At 44.7% G+C, this 13,263-nt stretch overlaps 1 protein-coding gene across 3 annotated transcripts; it reads right to left on the bottom strand.

Moving 5' to 3' along the window:
* Nucleotides 1-395: 395 nt before the first annotated feature.
* Nucleotides 396-13,040, bottom strand: lctla (lactase-like a). Of its 3 annotated transcripts, XM_086193216.1 has the most exons (15): nucleotides 12,916-13,040; nucleotides 12,189-12,354; nucleotides 11,347-11,507; nucleotides 8,586-8,673; nucleotides 8,019-8,128; nucleotides 7,794-7,922; nucleotides 7,613-7,708; nucleotides 5,835-5,889; nucleotides 5,589-5,750; nucleotides 4,261-4,535; nucleotides 3,163-3,289; nucleotides 2,869-3,068; nucleotides 2,031-2,094; nucleotides 1,834-1,907; nucleotides 396-914 (listed from the first exon to the last, which is right to left on the bottom strand). In XM_086193216.1, exons 2-14 carry the CDS (start codon nucleotides 12,319-12,321, stop codon nucleotides 1,834-1,836), a joined length of 1,674 nt encoding a protein of 557 aa, XP_086049342.1. In that variant the 5' UTR covers nucleotides 12,322-12,354; nucleotides 12,916-13,040; the 3' UTR covers nucleotides 396-914. The 3 variants fall into 3 exon arrangements, with proteins under 3 accessions (XP_086049342.1, XP_086049324.1, XP_086049334.1); XM_086193198.1 differs by lacking the exon at nucleotides 1,834-1,907; XM_086193208.1 differs by lacking the exons at nucleotides 1,834-1,907; nucleotides 12,916-13,040 and adding an exon at nucleotides 12,457-12,551.
* Nucleotides 13,041-13,263: the final 223 nt, after the last annotated feature.

Below are 13,263 nucleotides of genomic sequence, written 5' to 3'. Positions count from 1 at the left end.
CCGTCCAGGGTGAACCGTCCTTAGCAGAGCTAAACGACCTCCTGGACTACGGTACAGCTGTTTAAAACCGGTGGTTGGCTGGCGGCTTCTTCAAAATAAAAAGGCTTTAAACAGACCGAGGATGGAGGCCTCCAACCCCTGTCAGTTCCAGATGTTTACAGTATGAAGCAATGGCTTTCTCTGGGACAATACACGAATAATAATTGATCATATTAAAACACTTTAAAAGCTTGTGATGTTTCAGTTCATGACAAATGGAAATTCTGCATAAAATATATGAATTTAATCATTTACATCAGAAAACAATTGTTCCACTCAAAAAGCAGCACCATTTGAGTCTTAAAAATGTTTATTAAATGTTTATAAACTTATTTTAATAATCCAGAGTGCAACTCTCTTTATCTCCATCACTCGAGTTTCTGCAGCCTTTCAAACTCATTGATATTCAACCTTCTCCTCTCTGCAGCTAATTTAAACAGCCTTCTGTATGAAACGCAGCTTCGCCAAAAGCCAAATAGTTTGTTCGAAAACTGTCATGTAGCAAAGTTGAATTCATTCTTCCAGAGTTATGACAGGTACTGGCTATGTTGGGATTTATTCCAAACAGAAAAGCAGGACAATTATAAAGCATCAAGAGGCTCTGAACAGGAAACAGTTGAACAGCTTCTGAGTCACTCAAACTCAGCAGACTCATGTCTACAAATGTAAGGCCACTGAGGTTCATACGGTGGAAACAGAGGATGTGACGTGTGTGTGAGTGTGTGTGTGTGTGTGTGTGTGTGAGAGTGTGAGTGCATCTCAGAAGCGTCCACGCAGCAGGAACATGAGGAAAACCGCACTGAGGAGGATGCACAGTGTACACACAGTGGGAACCACAATCTCTGTCACCATCTCCATGTGGCCTATGAGCGGATCTGAAACACAGAGCAGAACGAACTAGGTTCACATCTCCACGCTCAGCCCAGGCGGCAAATAACCTGGGGGGCTCCTGGGGTCCTTGGAGACGTGTCGGACAAGCAACACACTCCGTGGATGCAGATCCTCTTTGTTTTTTAGTGTTTTACATTTCTTCATCTCTTGCCGTTACCAAAATAAATACAAGTTTTCAAATGACTGTAACGACACATTTAACTGCAAAATGAACTCAAATGATCTAAATTACAAGTATTCACTGCACAACTGGAAGAATCAGACATTGTGGTCTTACTCTTTCACCCAGGTGAACGCAATATCTCTAATACCATTAGTAGTAGCAGAAGTAATCGTACGAAGATCACTTGTATGAAATGTGTTGTATAAATAAACACAAGGAAAGTAACTGAGTGCCCCACCAGTGTTACACAATTCTGAAATACATTACGAATATCTATCTAAATGTAGTATATTCATCACAAAGGGGTTTACGCAAAAAATGTATTTTTGGAACTCAGTTTATGTTTTGTTTATCAAATTTTAATGTTCAAAGTAATTGGAAACATTTGATTGACTTATTGCTGTTTCTATGTACATTTGTTCTCCAATGTTTGCTGTTCCCAAAATAAAAATACCATGTAACTTGTCAATACTGCATGTAAGACATTGTCGCACAACTGAGCTAAATGATTTACAGCAAGGTGACAATAAAATGAACACAATGTTCTGTTACTGTGCCGCAGATTATCAGGATATGTAAATAAGCCTGCTGTGAACAATAAGTCCAAATCTTCGCAGTAAAAACTGAGGAATAGGTGTTGTGAATTAAAAACAAAGAACTGAGTTGCAGCAGGACAAAGTAGCAGATGACGTTAACTCCCATAGGAGGGTGAGGTTGATCTGAGATATTCGGTCTTGTACCTAAACTTCATCATGAACTGGCCAAGCCTTTTGCATTCCTGCATGATCCTGATCTCCCTGGGATTTTCTTCTAGCTAGAGGGGCGAAACAAAGAAAAATCCTGTTAGATAGTGAAACGGCAACCTTCAGGCAGAATTTTCCTTTGTTTGGCCCCACCTGTGTCATCGCACCTCTGCTCTGGGTTGTGTTGTACTAACCTGCAGCCAGGAGCTGGTTACTGGAAGAACACGTCTCCACGGCTTTCCTCTTCCAACTCTCCACCTAAAAACACCCAAAAGAATCCTCATGGTTAAACACAGCGCTGAACAAAGTACATAAACCCAGTGCTTGGGTCAAAGTATAGATGAACAACCGATCAAACACGATGTGAGAGTTGCTCAGTTTTTTTCCATTGGATCTTGGTTCCAAGATCTGGAGTATTTGCTTTTAAAAAATACTTCAGTCTTCCAAAAATGTACTTTCTTTTGAACATCAACGCATTGTATATTTATTGGTTTTGAGCAATGACAGACCTTTGTCCCTGAAACCCTGAATCACTTCCTCAGAGCTACACAAAACTGTACTGTAGAAATGGCTACAACCAAACCAGCTCAATATACAGCAGCGCTGTGCCAAGGGGCAATGGAAGCTTCTGTAATCCAGTTCCATTTCTAATCTTGCAACTGCCCATCAACACTGCTCTCAGCCAAATGAACTCGGAGGATGTAGAGACTGACAGCCGAGTGGAGCCTTGGACGGGGGTTTGCTGGGAGCAGTGAGACTGGTTGACCTCCTGTGAGGAACACAGCTTGAGGAAAATCACATTTCCAAAAGAAATCTTCAAAAAATGAACAGCTGACTTCAAAGATTCATGCTCAAAAGTAAAAGGTACCAAGAAACTTTATAGAGATGGAAACGTGTCATATTTGTCTTAGTGGAGGGAAAGATTCCTAAGAAATAAATACTCAAGTACACTCTTGAGTAAATGTACTAACTTACTCTCCACTATCGGGTAAACAACCTCCTGCAGAGTGAATTTCAAAGGCGTCCACTTACCTCTCTCTGATTGGGGAAGCCATTGGAGCTGATGATACGTTTATAGTACTGGACAGACGCCTTCGGGTAGCGCGGCTTGTTTTTGTTCCTGAAGTCCACATAGTAGAGTCCGAACCTCTCTGTGTAGCCTTCGTCCCACTCAAAGTTATCCAGAAGAGACCAGGCAGTGTAGCCCTTCACGTTCACGCCATCCCTCAGTGCTGTGAGCCACACAAGCTTGGGTCAAGCTCAGGATAAATGCTACATGGTGCACATATGAAGTACTCAGTCAAATCCTTCTACTAGTTTTTTCACCTTTCAGCATTTCGTTGATGTAGTCTTTGAAGTACTGCATCCTCCAGTCGTCACAGAGGTCGGTGCACAGCATCTTCTCTGATACACCGTTTTCTGTCACATAGATCATGGGGTTTCCGTACTGAGTCTGCAGGAAAGAAGTCCGGCCATGTTGGACAGCACAAACAAGACAGTATCACGATGTGTTTGTGTTCCCCTCGTGTTGGGTCACCATGAACTTTTTGAAGATCCCTTAGAACATTGTTGTGTGTTCGTCAGAAGCTCATGAATGAATATTTTTATGCCTCTAGTCTAGTATTTTGGTTTGTATGTCCATCAGGCCAACCCATTTCCCATTAAAGTGATATCTCTGGAATACTTTGAGGGAATTTCTCCAAAGACAGAAAAACATCCACTGGGGAAAACATTGTTGGAGGTCAGAGGTCAAGGTCACTGTGAGACACACACATCACGGAAGCAAACAATCATGAGGCGGCCGTCCTACTTTTCCAGAAGAATACACATCCTCAAAAAATAGTAAGGGATGAATGATAGTACTAAATATGTTTGGGGTTTCCATCTATCCATCCACCCATCCTTTCATTTTCTATTACACTGATGCATTAAGGGTCACGGGGGGGGGGGTGGAGCCTATCCCTGGTGGCATTGGGTGAGAGTGGGGTTCACCCTGGACGGGTCACCAGTCCATGACAGGAGCATCAAGGACTCAGTATCTTGCTCAAGGACACTTGGATATGGTCACCAGGTGAAGTGGGGATCGAACCAGCGACCCTTTGGTTGCTGGACGACCACGCTTCCTCTGAGCCACGCTCCCCTGTTCGAGTTCACCAATACTAGTTTTCATCATTTGTGGGGGGCCATGGTTCAGCAGGAGCGTGGTTGTTTGGTAACTGAAGGGTCACTGGTTCAATCCTCTCCCAGTCATAAAATAACATCTCTATTTACCATAATTTTTGACATTATATAAATAAATATATCCTGTATATATACACATATATAAACGAGTCAAGTAAATGAGTGGTTATATCATTTGATACTGAAGGAATTGTTGTTTGCATTGTCATCTTCTACAGCTTGACGTCTATATATCTTATGTACCTTGACAAAGTTCAACAAGCGTCTGAACCCCCAGGGAACAGAATAGAGCCATTCAGAACCGGGGTCGGGCCACTGAGGGTCAACTAGTTCGGCAAGGTCACGATCTGCAAAGTAGCTGTCTCCAAGGCTTGATGGGTAATTTTTCTGGGTGATGTAGCGGGTGGTGAAGTGGCCCAGGCCCAGGAAGTCACAGGTGCCCTTGATATAACTCTTCTCCTGAGGAGAAAAGACGGGCAGCCGTGAAGATCCCAGTCCCTGCTGGCCGCTCTTCCTGCCTGGAGGTGAAAGGTCAGTACAAGTTGTGAAACCAGGTTATCAACCACTGACTGAACAAAATAAATAGGCATAGTATCTTCAAGAGATATTTAACCCCAAAAGTGCATTTTGCCTTTTCAAGTACTCACTTATAGCCGTCTTGATCGCTTTCCTGCATTTTTTCCTTGTGACTGCAGAATGCAGAAAAAGCCAGCCACATATATTTAGCTTGACGCCAATTGGGACCGATGGCAAGGCAAAGTACGCTTTTAGGGTGAAGTATCACTTTAAGTCTGTTAGTGTACTAGAAAACGTGTATAACACAAAACAGTAGGATTGATTTATTACTTCAGTTAATGTTTTCCTCACAAGTTTATGGACTCAGCTTTCAAGTTAATATGTTAGCATGTTAGTTAATTATGGTTTCAGTTTCGGGTCAAATTGTGAGGAAGTGGTGATTTACAGAAGCCCCCACTCTGCACACCCCTTCACCCCTCCCGCTTCACCTCATCATCCACAAACCAGTGGGCGACATCACTCTGGCCAGCGTGAAGCTAGCTGAGGTGACGATGAAGTCTTCGGCATAATTTGTGTATAGAGTGACGTTAACTTTGTATCATATGAATCATTTTTTCAAAAATCATTAAAGCGTTGGGTTAAGAGGATTAATTTGGGTGGTTATTTTCAGCAATAATGGAAAATCCAATGTAAAAGTCCTACTGGCCCAGCCCACCCACAACCATTCATTGTGCTAAGCTAACTAGCAGTCGGCAGGTCCCAGAGCCTCAGCTCCCTGATGTCTGGCTCTGGGGATGATGGGCAATTCTCCTTCTTCCCAAAATAGATATGTAACATAAAAATGGATTTACCGTCAGCTGTAAAGTGTGTTGTAGTGATTAGACCATCAATGTTGAGTTTTATGACCAAAGACACAGAGGGACAGATACAGGAGCTGCGTGTGGCTCAGTAGTGACCCTGTTTGCTTCTATGAGACATTCATCACTGGTACAACATCCAACGGATCCCCACTCTTTCAGATCATGTGCAAAGATAAGACCTCACATTTTCCTTACCGACGTAATCTTTCATGGCCTGGGGGTAGTCGCCATTGAAGATGGGCGTAGCAAACCATCCAAGGTAGAACTGGATGTATCTCTCAGCTGCTTCAATGTCCCTCTGGTTGGTGACGTCCACCGGCTCACCCCAATCAGCCGTCAGTGAGATCCCGACCAGGCCTGAACGCACAAGACACCTTTGACTCCCACAACACAAAATGTCGCGCCCATGAGAATAGCAGGTCGTTAGTTTTCCTTCTTTACCTTTCTGTTTGCTTCTCCACTGCATGTCATAGGTGTGCCAAACCTTAGCGTGTGCCTGTTCCAACACAGAGACACAGTGTCATCCTCAGATTCATTCCTGCCAATACTTCATTACATCAGGGGGCAAATAACGACGAGGAGGAAGACAGCGTGAGCATTACATGTGATATACACAACAAATACCTTTGTCTCAACCAGCAGTTGCACTTAGTCGTCCCTCAGAGTTTCTTTGCATGACCTTTTGTCTTTGATTACCTGTTATTATTTGACTGTGAATTAAAGGTGAATTATTCTACATGATGGCAACACAGAAAATAAAACAGATGGTTGGTATCCCTGTGTGGTTCCTGCAGTCCTGGGCTGGCCCCTCACTGAGGGTTTAAATATCAGAGCCAAAATGTAAAATGGGGAAGTTACAAGCTAACACTGAGTAGGAGCTTCTTATTTTCTCAGCTGTTATTTTAATGTCATCCAACATAACAAATATCATTTTCGATGTCAAAGTTAAAAATATTGTTCTGAAACATTTTCCTCTATAAGAGAAATTCGACTAGAAGCGCGCTGAAGTGCAAGTGCTCTGGACTTTTCTCAAGCCCTCATGAAACTGCAGATGTGTTCTGACCGATGGACATTTCAGCAGCTGCTGGTTACATCACAGCAAACCTCCTCTGGTCATGTGACGCCACCATAACATGCAGGCCTTGTGGTGAGTTTCCATCTTGACGCAACTGTGGTCCCCAAACTACGGCCCGCGGGCCGGATACGGCCCGCCTCCACATTTGGCCCGGCCCCCTGAACAATACCAGAGATGCATTTTGATTTTTTTTCCATACGTGTATTTGTATTTGATAATAAAATTGATAACTAGCTATGAACTATTTTCATTATTAACTATGAAGGTGTGTTCACTAGGGCTGCAACGATTAGTCGTCATTGTCGACAAAAATCGATAATAGCAACAGTCGACAATGAATTCATCGTTGACTGTTGTCGCCACACGCATTTTTCCAACACAGTGAGGCATCTCTCTCGATTATCATCTCCGCCGAGAGTCGCTCATGTGCAATGGTGTCTCTGTCTCTGAGCGGGAACATACAGGAACGTGGCGTCAACATCAGGTACGCGCACCAAAACTTATAAGTTTGGTGGCATTTTAGCCTGGATACGGCGAATAAAACGACTACTAGTAAAGGTTGCTAAGCAGACCTTGGTGTCATGGCGGTGATGCAGGAACATTTAAAGAAGCCCATCGGGCAGCTGAAGGAAGCGCAGTCTGACTCGCCTCGCTGAGATTCAAGTGACATTCAAGCAGGACGGTTTTAGGACACATTGGACATTTTAGAAGAGTGTTTTCACTATAAAAGAGAGCTCTGGCGTTATGAGACTGTGCCTGACAAACGTGTTTTAAATTAATGAATGTTCAAAAAAAGGTCAGCTGAAGTTGATGGTTGGTGGCCTAATTTTACTATTGTAACTATTTCATTTAGGCTTCAAAAATCATACAAAGGGTTTTCATTTGTGAAGAGGATCTTGCTAAACAAAACGTGTCATCTTTTGTTTGCCACAGTGCTGATTGTCTGCAAAAATCCAAAAAGCTCAACAATCCCTCCAGCTTGTGGATGAGGACTCATGGCTGGCCTAAAAAAACCCTCGTCCCTGCAGTGAAACAGGATCTTTGGGTTGGGATATCTGGTTGTCCCCACCTGTTTGGTAAAGCAGCCTTAGCAAAGGCAGAATCCCACCCACCTGGACCCAAATCCTCATCTCTTCAGTCTCACCTTGATGATATGGTGTGCAGCCTTGTAGGCTCCTGTTCCCTTCATCTTCAGACCTGGTGCATGTTCCCCTGTTTCATATCCCTCCACAGCAATGGACTGAAAACACAATACAAGGCTCACATCTACACGGTAAACACTGCTACAGAACGGCGAATGCGGCATTTCCCTCGGCTCCACATACCCACGGGTTGTTGAAGGTGATCCAATACTTCACTCGGTTTCCAAATCGCTCAAAGCACAAGTTGGCAAAGTCGTTGAAGTGGTTGACCATGGTGACATTCTGCCAGCCTCCATACTTCTCCTGTAGGACCTGGATAGTTGGAGGGGAAACTCTCAGGTTTGACGGGCTGTACCTTCCAACCAGTAAACAGAAGCTCAAAACAAGATGAGAGAGCTACTTGTTCACCTGAGGTAAATCCCAGTGGTACAGAGTCACGATGGGCGTGATCTTGTTGTCCAACAGCATGTTAATCAGGTCCTCATAATATTTAATTCCTTTCTCGTTGATGTGCTCACCTGAAAGAGTTGAGGGCAAATTGTCAAACGAGTGTGAATATTCACCACCAAAGAGTCGCAGTGAGGGCGATTCGTCCCGCCTGGCCAGTGAGTAGGAAGTGTTTATGATAAAACACCAAATTTAAACCAATTTAAAAGCAAATGCTGTCATAGTTGCCAAGCTCAAGATCATTAAACTGATCAAGACTGGCTGATCTATTGTTTGACCGGCAGGGCAGGTGTCACTTACTGTTAGATTTATCACATGCTGGAATTAAATCAATAGAATGAGGTCATTTTCCAATTAACATGTTTCAGATGCACCTTTGTTCACCCTGGAGGGACATGCCAGAGTGGCTGCTGGGAAAAGGACCTACAGCACCAGCACGCACTGAAATTACCATCAAACATAAAGTTTTAGAGGCATCAATGCAAGCACCGCTCCAAAATACAAATACGGTCTCCTGCAGACGTTTACCTTTCAGTCCGCTGGGTAAAATCCTCGGCCAGGAGATGGAGAAACGATAATGATTCAGCTTCATGTCCTTCATCAGGGTGATGTCGTCCTTGAAGCACACAGCAGAAACATGCATGACATCCCTGTGTTGTTCTAGTAAATGATGAGTGTTGCTGTGTAACAGTGGCCACTGGTACTCCTCACTTCAAACTAGAGGGGACAACATGTTAGCACCTGCAGGTGTGAGCACCGGCAGGTGTGAGCACCGGCAGGTGTGAGCACCTGCAGGTGTGAGCATCGGTAGGTGATAGCACCTGTAGGTGTGAGCACCGGCAGGTGTGAGCATCGGTAGGTGATAGCACCTGTAGGTGTGAGCACCTGTAGGTGATAGCACCTGTAGGTGTGAGCACCGGCAGGTGTGAGCATTGGTAGGTGATAGCACCTGTAGGTGTGAGCACCTGTAGGTGATAGCACATGTAGGTGTGAGCACCGGCAGGTGTGAGCATCGGTAGGTGATAGCACCTGTAGGTGTGAGCACCTGTAGGTGATAGCACCTGTAGGTGTAAGCACCGGCAGGTGTGAGCATCAGTAGGTGACAGCACCGGTAGGTGTGAGCACCTGTAGGTGTGAGCACCTGTAGGTGTTAGCACTTGTAGGTGTTAGCAACTGTAGGTGCTCCACTGCTGGGTCTAAGTGTGATCACCCAAAATACCAGCTAAATTTCAGCAGCATGAGAATTTGCTAAATTTCAGCAGGCTGTTGACCTGAAGAGCTGGTCAAGAAATACTTCAATAGTTGTACTTGTGGTAGAACTGGTCCATGGACCATCTTAGTACTGCCCCCCCCCCCCCCTTAGTTTTAAAGCTGATGTGATGGCTGAAGCTGGGTTAGCATTAAATTCACAAAAGAAGAGAAAATGGATGTCTCGTCAACTGAGTACCACAGTGCCATGCAATGCTAACTACAAACTTGATCATGGGGAAATGAAGAAACAGCCCTAAAATTGCCGTCCATCTTAATTGCCAGACAGAACATGATATATACTATATATATCATTATTATATTATATAAACAAAGCAGGGCGGCCCAGTGGAGCAGTGGTCCTCACTGTGGCCCCCAGCAAGAAGGTTGTGGGTGGAGCAGTGGTCCTCACTGTGGCCCCCCAGCAAGAAGGTTGTGGGTGGAGCCCCGGCTGCAGCACGGGGTCTTTCTGTGTGAGTCTCCATGTTCTCCCTGTTCCTGCTGGGTTCTCTCTGGTACTCCAGCTTCCTCCACAGTCCAAAGACATCAAGAGGGGACGAGGAGAAGAGGGAGAACATGGAATGGATGGATGGATGATGGATGGATGGAGGGATGGATGGATGGGCTGATGGATGGATGGATGGATAGATAGATAGATAGATGGATGATGGATGGATGGATGGATGGATGATGGATTGATGGATGGATGGATGGATGAATGAATGGATGGATAGATGGACGGATAGAGGGATGAATGGATGGATGGATAGATGGATGGATGGATAGATGGATGGATGAATGGATGGATGGATGGATGGATAGATGGATGGAGGGATGGATGGATGATGGATGGATGGATGGATTGATGGATGAATGGATGGATTGATGGTGGATGGATGGATGAATGGATGGATTGATGGTGGATGGATGGATGAATGGATGGATGGATGGATGGATGGATGGATGAAGGGATGATGGATGGATGGATGGATTGTTGGATGAATGGATGGATTGATGGTGGATGGATGGATTGATGGTGGATGGATGGATGAATGGATGGATGGATAGATGGATGGATGAATGGATGATGGATGGATGGATGGATGGATTGATGGATGAATGGATGGATTGATGGTGGATGGATGGATGAATGGATGATGGATGGATGGATGGATGGATGAATGGATGGATGGATGGATGGATGGATGGATGGATGGATGGATGAATGGATGGATTGATGGTGGATGGATGATGAAAAATAGATGGGATGAGTTGAAGGTGCAGCAAACCCAGGAATGAGTTAGCACTGAACGTCTGGTTCTTTTCAAACAGGTCTTCAGTTGAACGACTGTTAACAGGTCTCGGTCCTGCTGAAGATGTTGCAATGTCTTTTTCTTATGATAAAAATACGTCAGTAAATACCAGACTTGTGAATTTCTAAGTGCCTAAGGGTTGTTGCTAAAAATTGACCAAATGAGAGGATGGAGGTTGTTGAGGACATTGAGTGGCGTGATGCTAAACCAGGAGAAGCGTGAAGCCACTTGTGATGATGGGAGTCATGTTTCCATGGAGAGGTTGTTTCTTCTTCCACCGTTAGCTTTGGCATTTCTAACAGTTGCCTCTAAACTTCAAAAATCATTAAACTGGTATCACCGAGGAAAGTATCTCTGCCACACAGTCCAGGCTCACGTCAGTGTTGTCCAGCAAAAACACGTCATCCTTACAGCTCAAGCTGCCAGGTTAACGCACGCTTGTCCCATCAGTGCCGATCACAACCCGACGGGGGATTTCTGATGTGTAAGGAAGACGTTAAGACTGACTCAGCAGAGCAGATGCTGATGGTGTACATCATCCACCTCTGTGTGCCCCCACACAGGGTGGAAGAAGATCAGAACCGCAATTAAAAGGTCCTGCAAATATTAAAGACTTATTTCCAAAGACATAAGAATAAATTCAAAATGTAATCTAACATCTGAGTAACATCTTCACCGTTAATTCAAGACTTTATCAGCAGTTATTATTTTTGGTTTCTGCATGTCACCTTGAATTTGTAGTAGCCGTCACACGAGGAGTCTCCGGTGTCATTTAAGACAACTTTCCCTTTTTTGTGGGCGAATGCGTCCCAGATGCTCATCCCTTTGCCATCGATGTTCCATGCTCCTTCAGTCTGATAGGCAGAACTGCCGGCTCCCCAAGAGAAACCTGCACAGGAAACAACAGATTGATGTACTTGTCATTATGAGAAATGATCACATAACCATAAACATCACGTATCATTTACAATCAGGCCTGACAAAGATCCTCAGTGATCGGAAGGTTGCTTAGTAAAGAAATGAAGCTCCAGATGCAGTAATTAGCTCCGTACTCTTCTGTGGTTGCCACCTTTTCCAGTGTTTGAGAAGCTAAACTTGAAGAGTAAACTGGTATTCACCATTGTTCCAGTTAAGGTTATCGACTAGATTTGCACAGATTAACTGTCAACTAGTAAGCAGTTATGGAGCAAATACTTCGGCTGGCTCCTGGTAATATCACATTTACATCCAAGATCACCAAAATCTGCCCATCAGGTTTTGCGTTATCTTGCTAATGAACAGACAATCACATGACCTGCTTGGCAGAGTTTACAAAAACATGAAATGTTCTTTGAATGTTTAGCAGTGTGCTGCCAGAGGTGGTTGGTGCATGGTAATAAGCTCTGGACGTCCCTCACTGACGGACACTGAGGTACCCACGTTTGATCAGGATTTGAGTTCAAGTGCCAAGACGGCCAAATGGAGCAGTTGTGTCAGGTAACGTTCCCAAGCTCAAAGCAGGGATTCCACATGTTTGAGTCTTGATTCTGATACCAGAAGTGGCAGTTTGTGAACTGCTCATCATCATTACCAGTCGGGAAGGTCCCGTAATAGAAAGATGTCCTCTCATTTTTGGTCCAGTCAAAATCTTCAGTGGCTGACACACACAGCACCAGGGCCAACACCTGGTACAGCGTCGGGACGCACCAACGCAGCATCGTCATCTGTGGTGAGGAGCTCCCAGTCTTCAGCTACACCTGAAGAACAATGAAAGAACCCGATTCAAACCTGACATGTCCGTCATGGCTCAGAGCACTGAGAACCTGTCAAAGCAATGTGAGTCTGCAGTCCTCCCCTACATCGATCAGCTGAGGGCAGAGTGTAGAGAAGGGTCGAGACAAACGGAGGAACTCACGCAGGGGTGTCAGGTGTCCGCAGGTTCTGAGTAAAACCATCCTAACCCCAAACCTCAGGATTCATTAGTTAAATATCCACTTGAAGAAAAAAAACAGCCAGTCATTGTCAGAGCTCACGGATATAAAGGAAGAAGAGTCTAGATTCATTTCAGCCAGCTGTAAGACACACTGACACAAAACGCCACGAGAGACAGGAAATACGCCAGCTTGTCCAGTACGGTCATGATGAGAGACATTTCAGACTGCTGTGTATCTTCAGAGGTGCAAAAGATTTTTAAAAGCTAAACGTGGTTTCTTGTTAGTCCACCTGCTCAAGCCTTTTCTCCCCCTAGACCTGCCCCATTGCTCGGTCTCCGAGTCAGCCCCAGCCGCCTCCCCCAGAACCACATATAGATGTCTGACCTGCATTTGTCTCTGCTGGAAACTGCTCCAGAAGGCAAGAAACCTCGCCAAGCTTCTGGACCTGGTTAATGCTCACCAGTGTCACCAGTGACAAAACACAGTGAAGCATCCAGGACATTTTCTGCTATTCATCAGCCCACGAGCAACTCCACACACACAGAAACACATACACACTAAATACCCCTCCATTTGAAATCAGTGGAGTGTGTAAATGTGCTGGGGCAAACAGATCTTTTGGAACAAGGAGGGGTTTTGGCAGTGTAAGCAAAGTTAATGTCCGTGGGTTGGATTCATGTGCAGCTCAGTCTCCCAACACTTCAACAAGGGTTTATTCTTTATTTAGCTGCA

The sequence above is a fragment of the Aulostomus chinensis genome, chromosome 2, assembly GCF_037954235.1.
Source record: "Aulostomus chinensis isolate RoL2024-O1b breed Wild chromosome 2, RoL_Achi_v1.0, whole genome shotgun sequence".
Classification (NCBI taxonomy): domain Eukaryota; kingdom Metazoa; phylum Chordata; class Actinopteri; order Syngnathiformes; family Aulostomidae; genus Aulostomus; species Aulostomus chinensis.
The sequence above is the reverse complement of the archived record's forward strand: the minus strand, read 5'-3'. Positions and strand labels throughout refer to the sequence as shown.

Excerpts from the sequence above, each read along its gene's own strand:
- lctla (XM_086193198.1), bottom strand. The coding sequence starts at position 12,321 with ATGACGATGCTGCGTTGGTGCGTCCCGACGCTGTACCAGGTGTTGGCC. Across the intron at positions 4,536-5,588 it reads GGCCATGAAAGATTACGTCG|GCAGGAAGAGCGGCCAGCAG; the intron begins GTAAGGAAAATG and ends TTTCACCTCCAG. Across the intron at positions 915-2,030 it reads TAACCAGCTCCTGGCTGCAG|ATCCGCTCATAGGCCACATG; the intron begins GTTAGTACAACA and ends TCTGTGTTTCAG.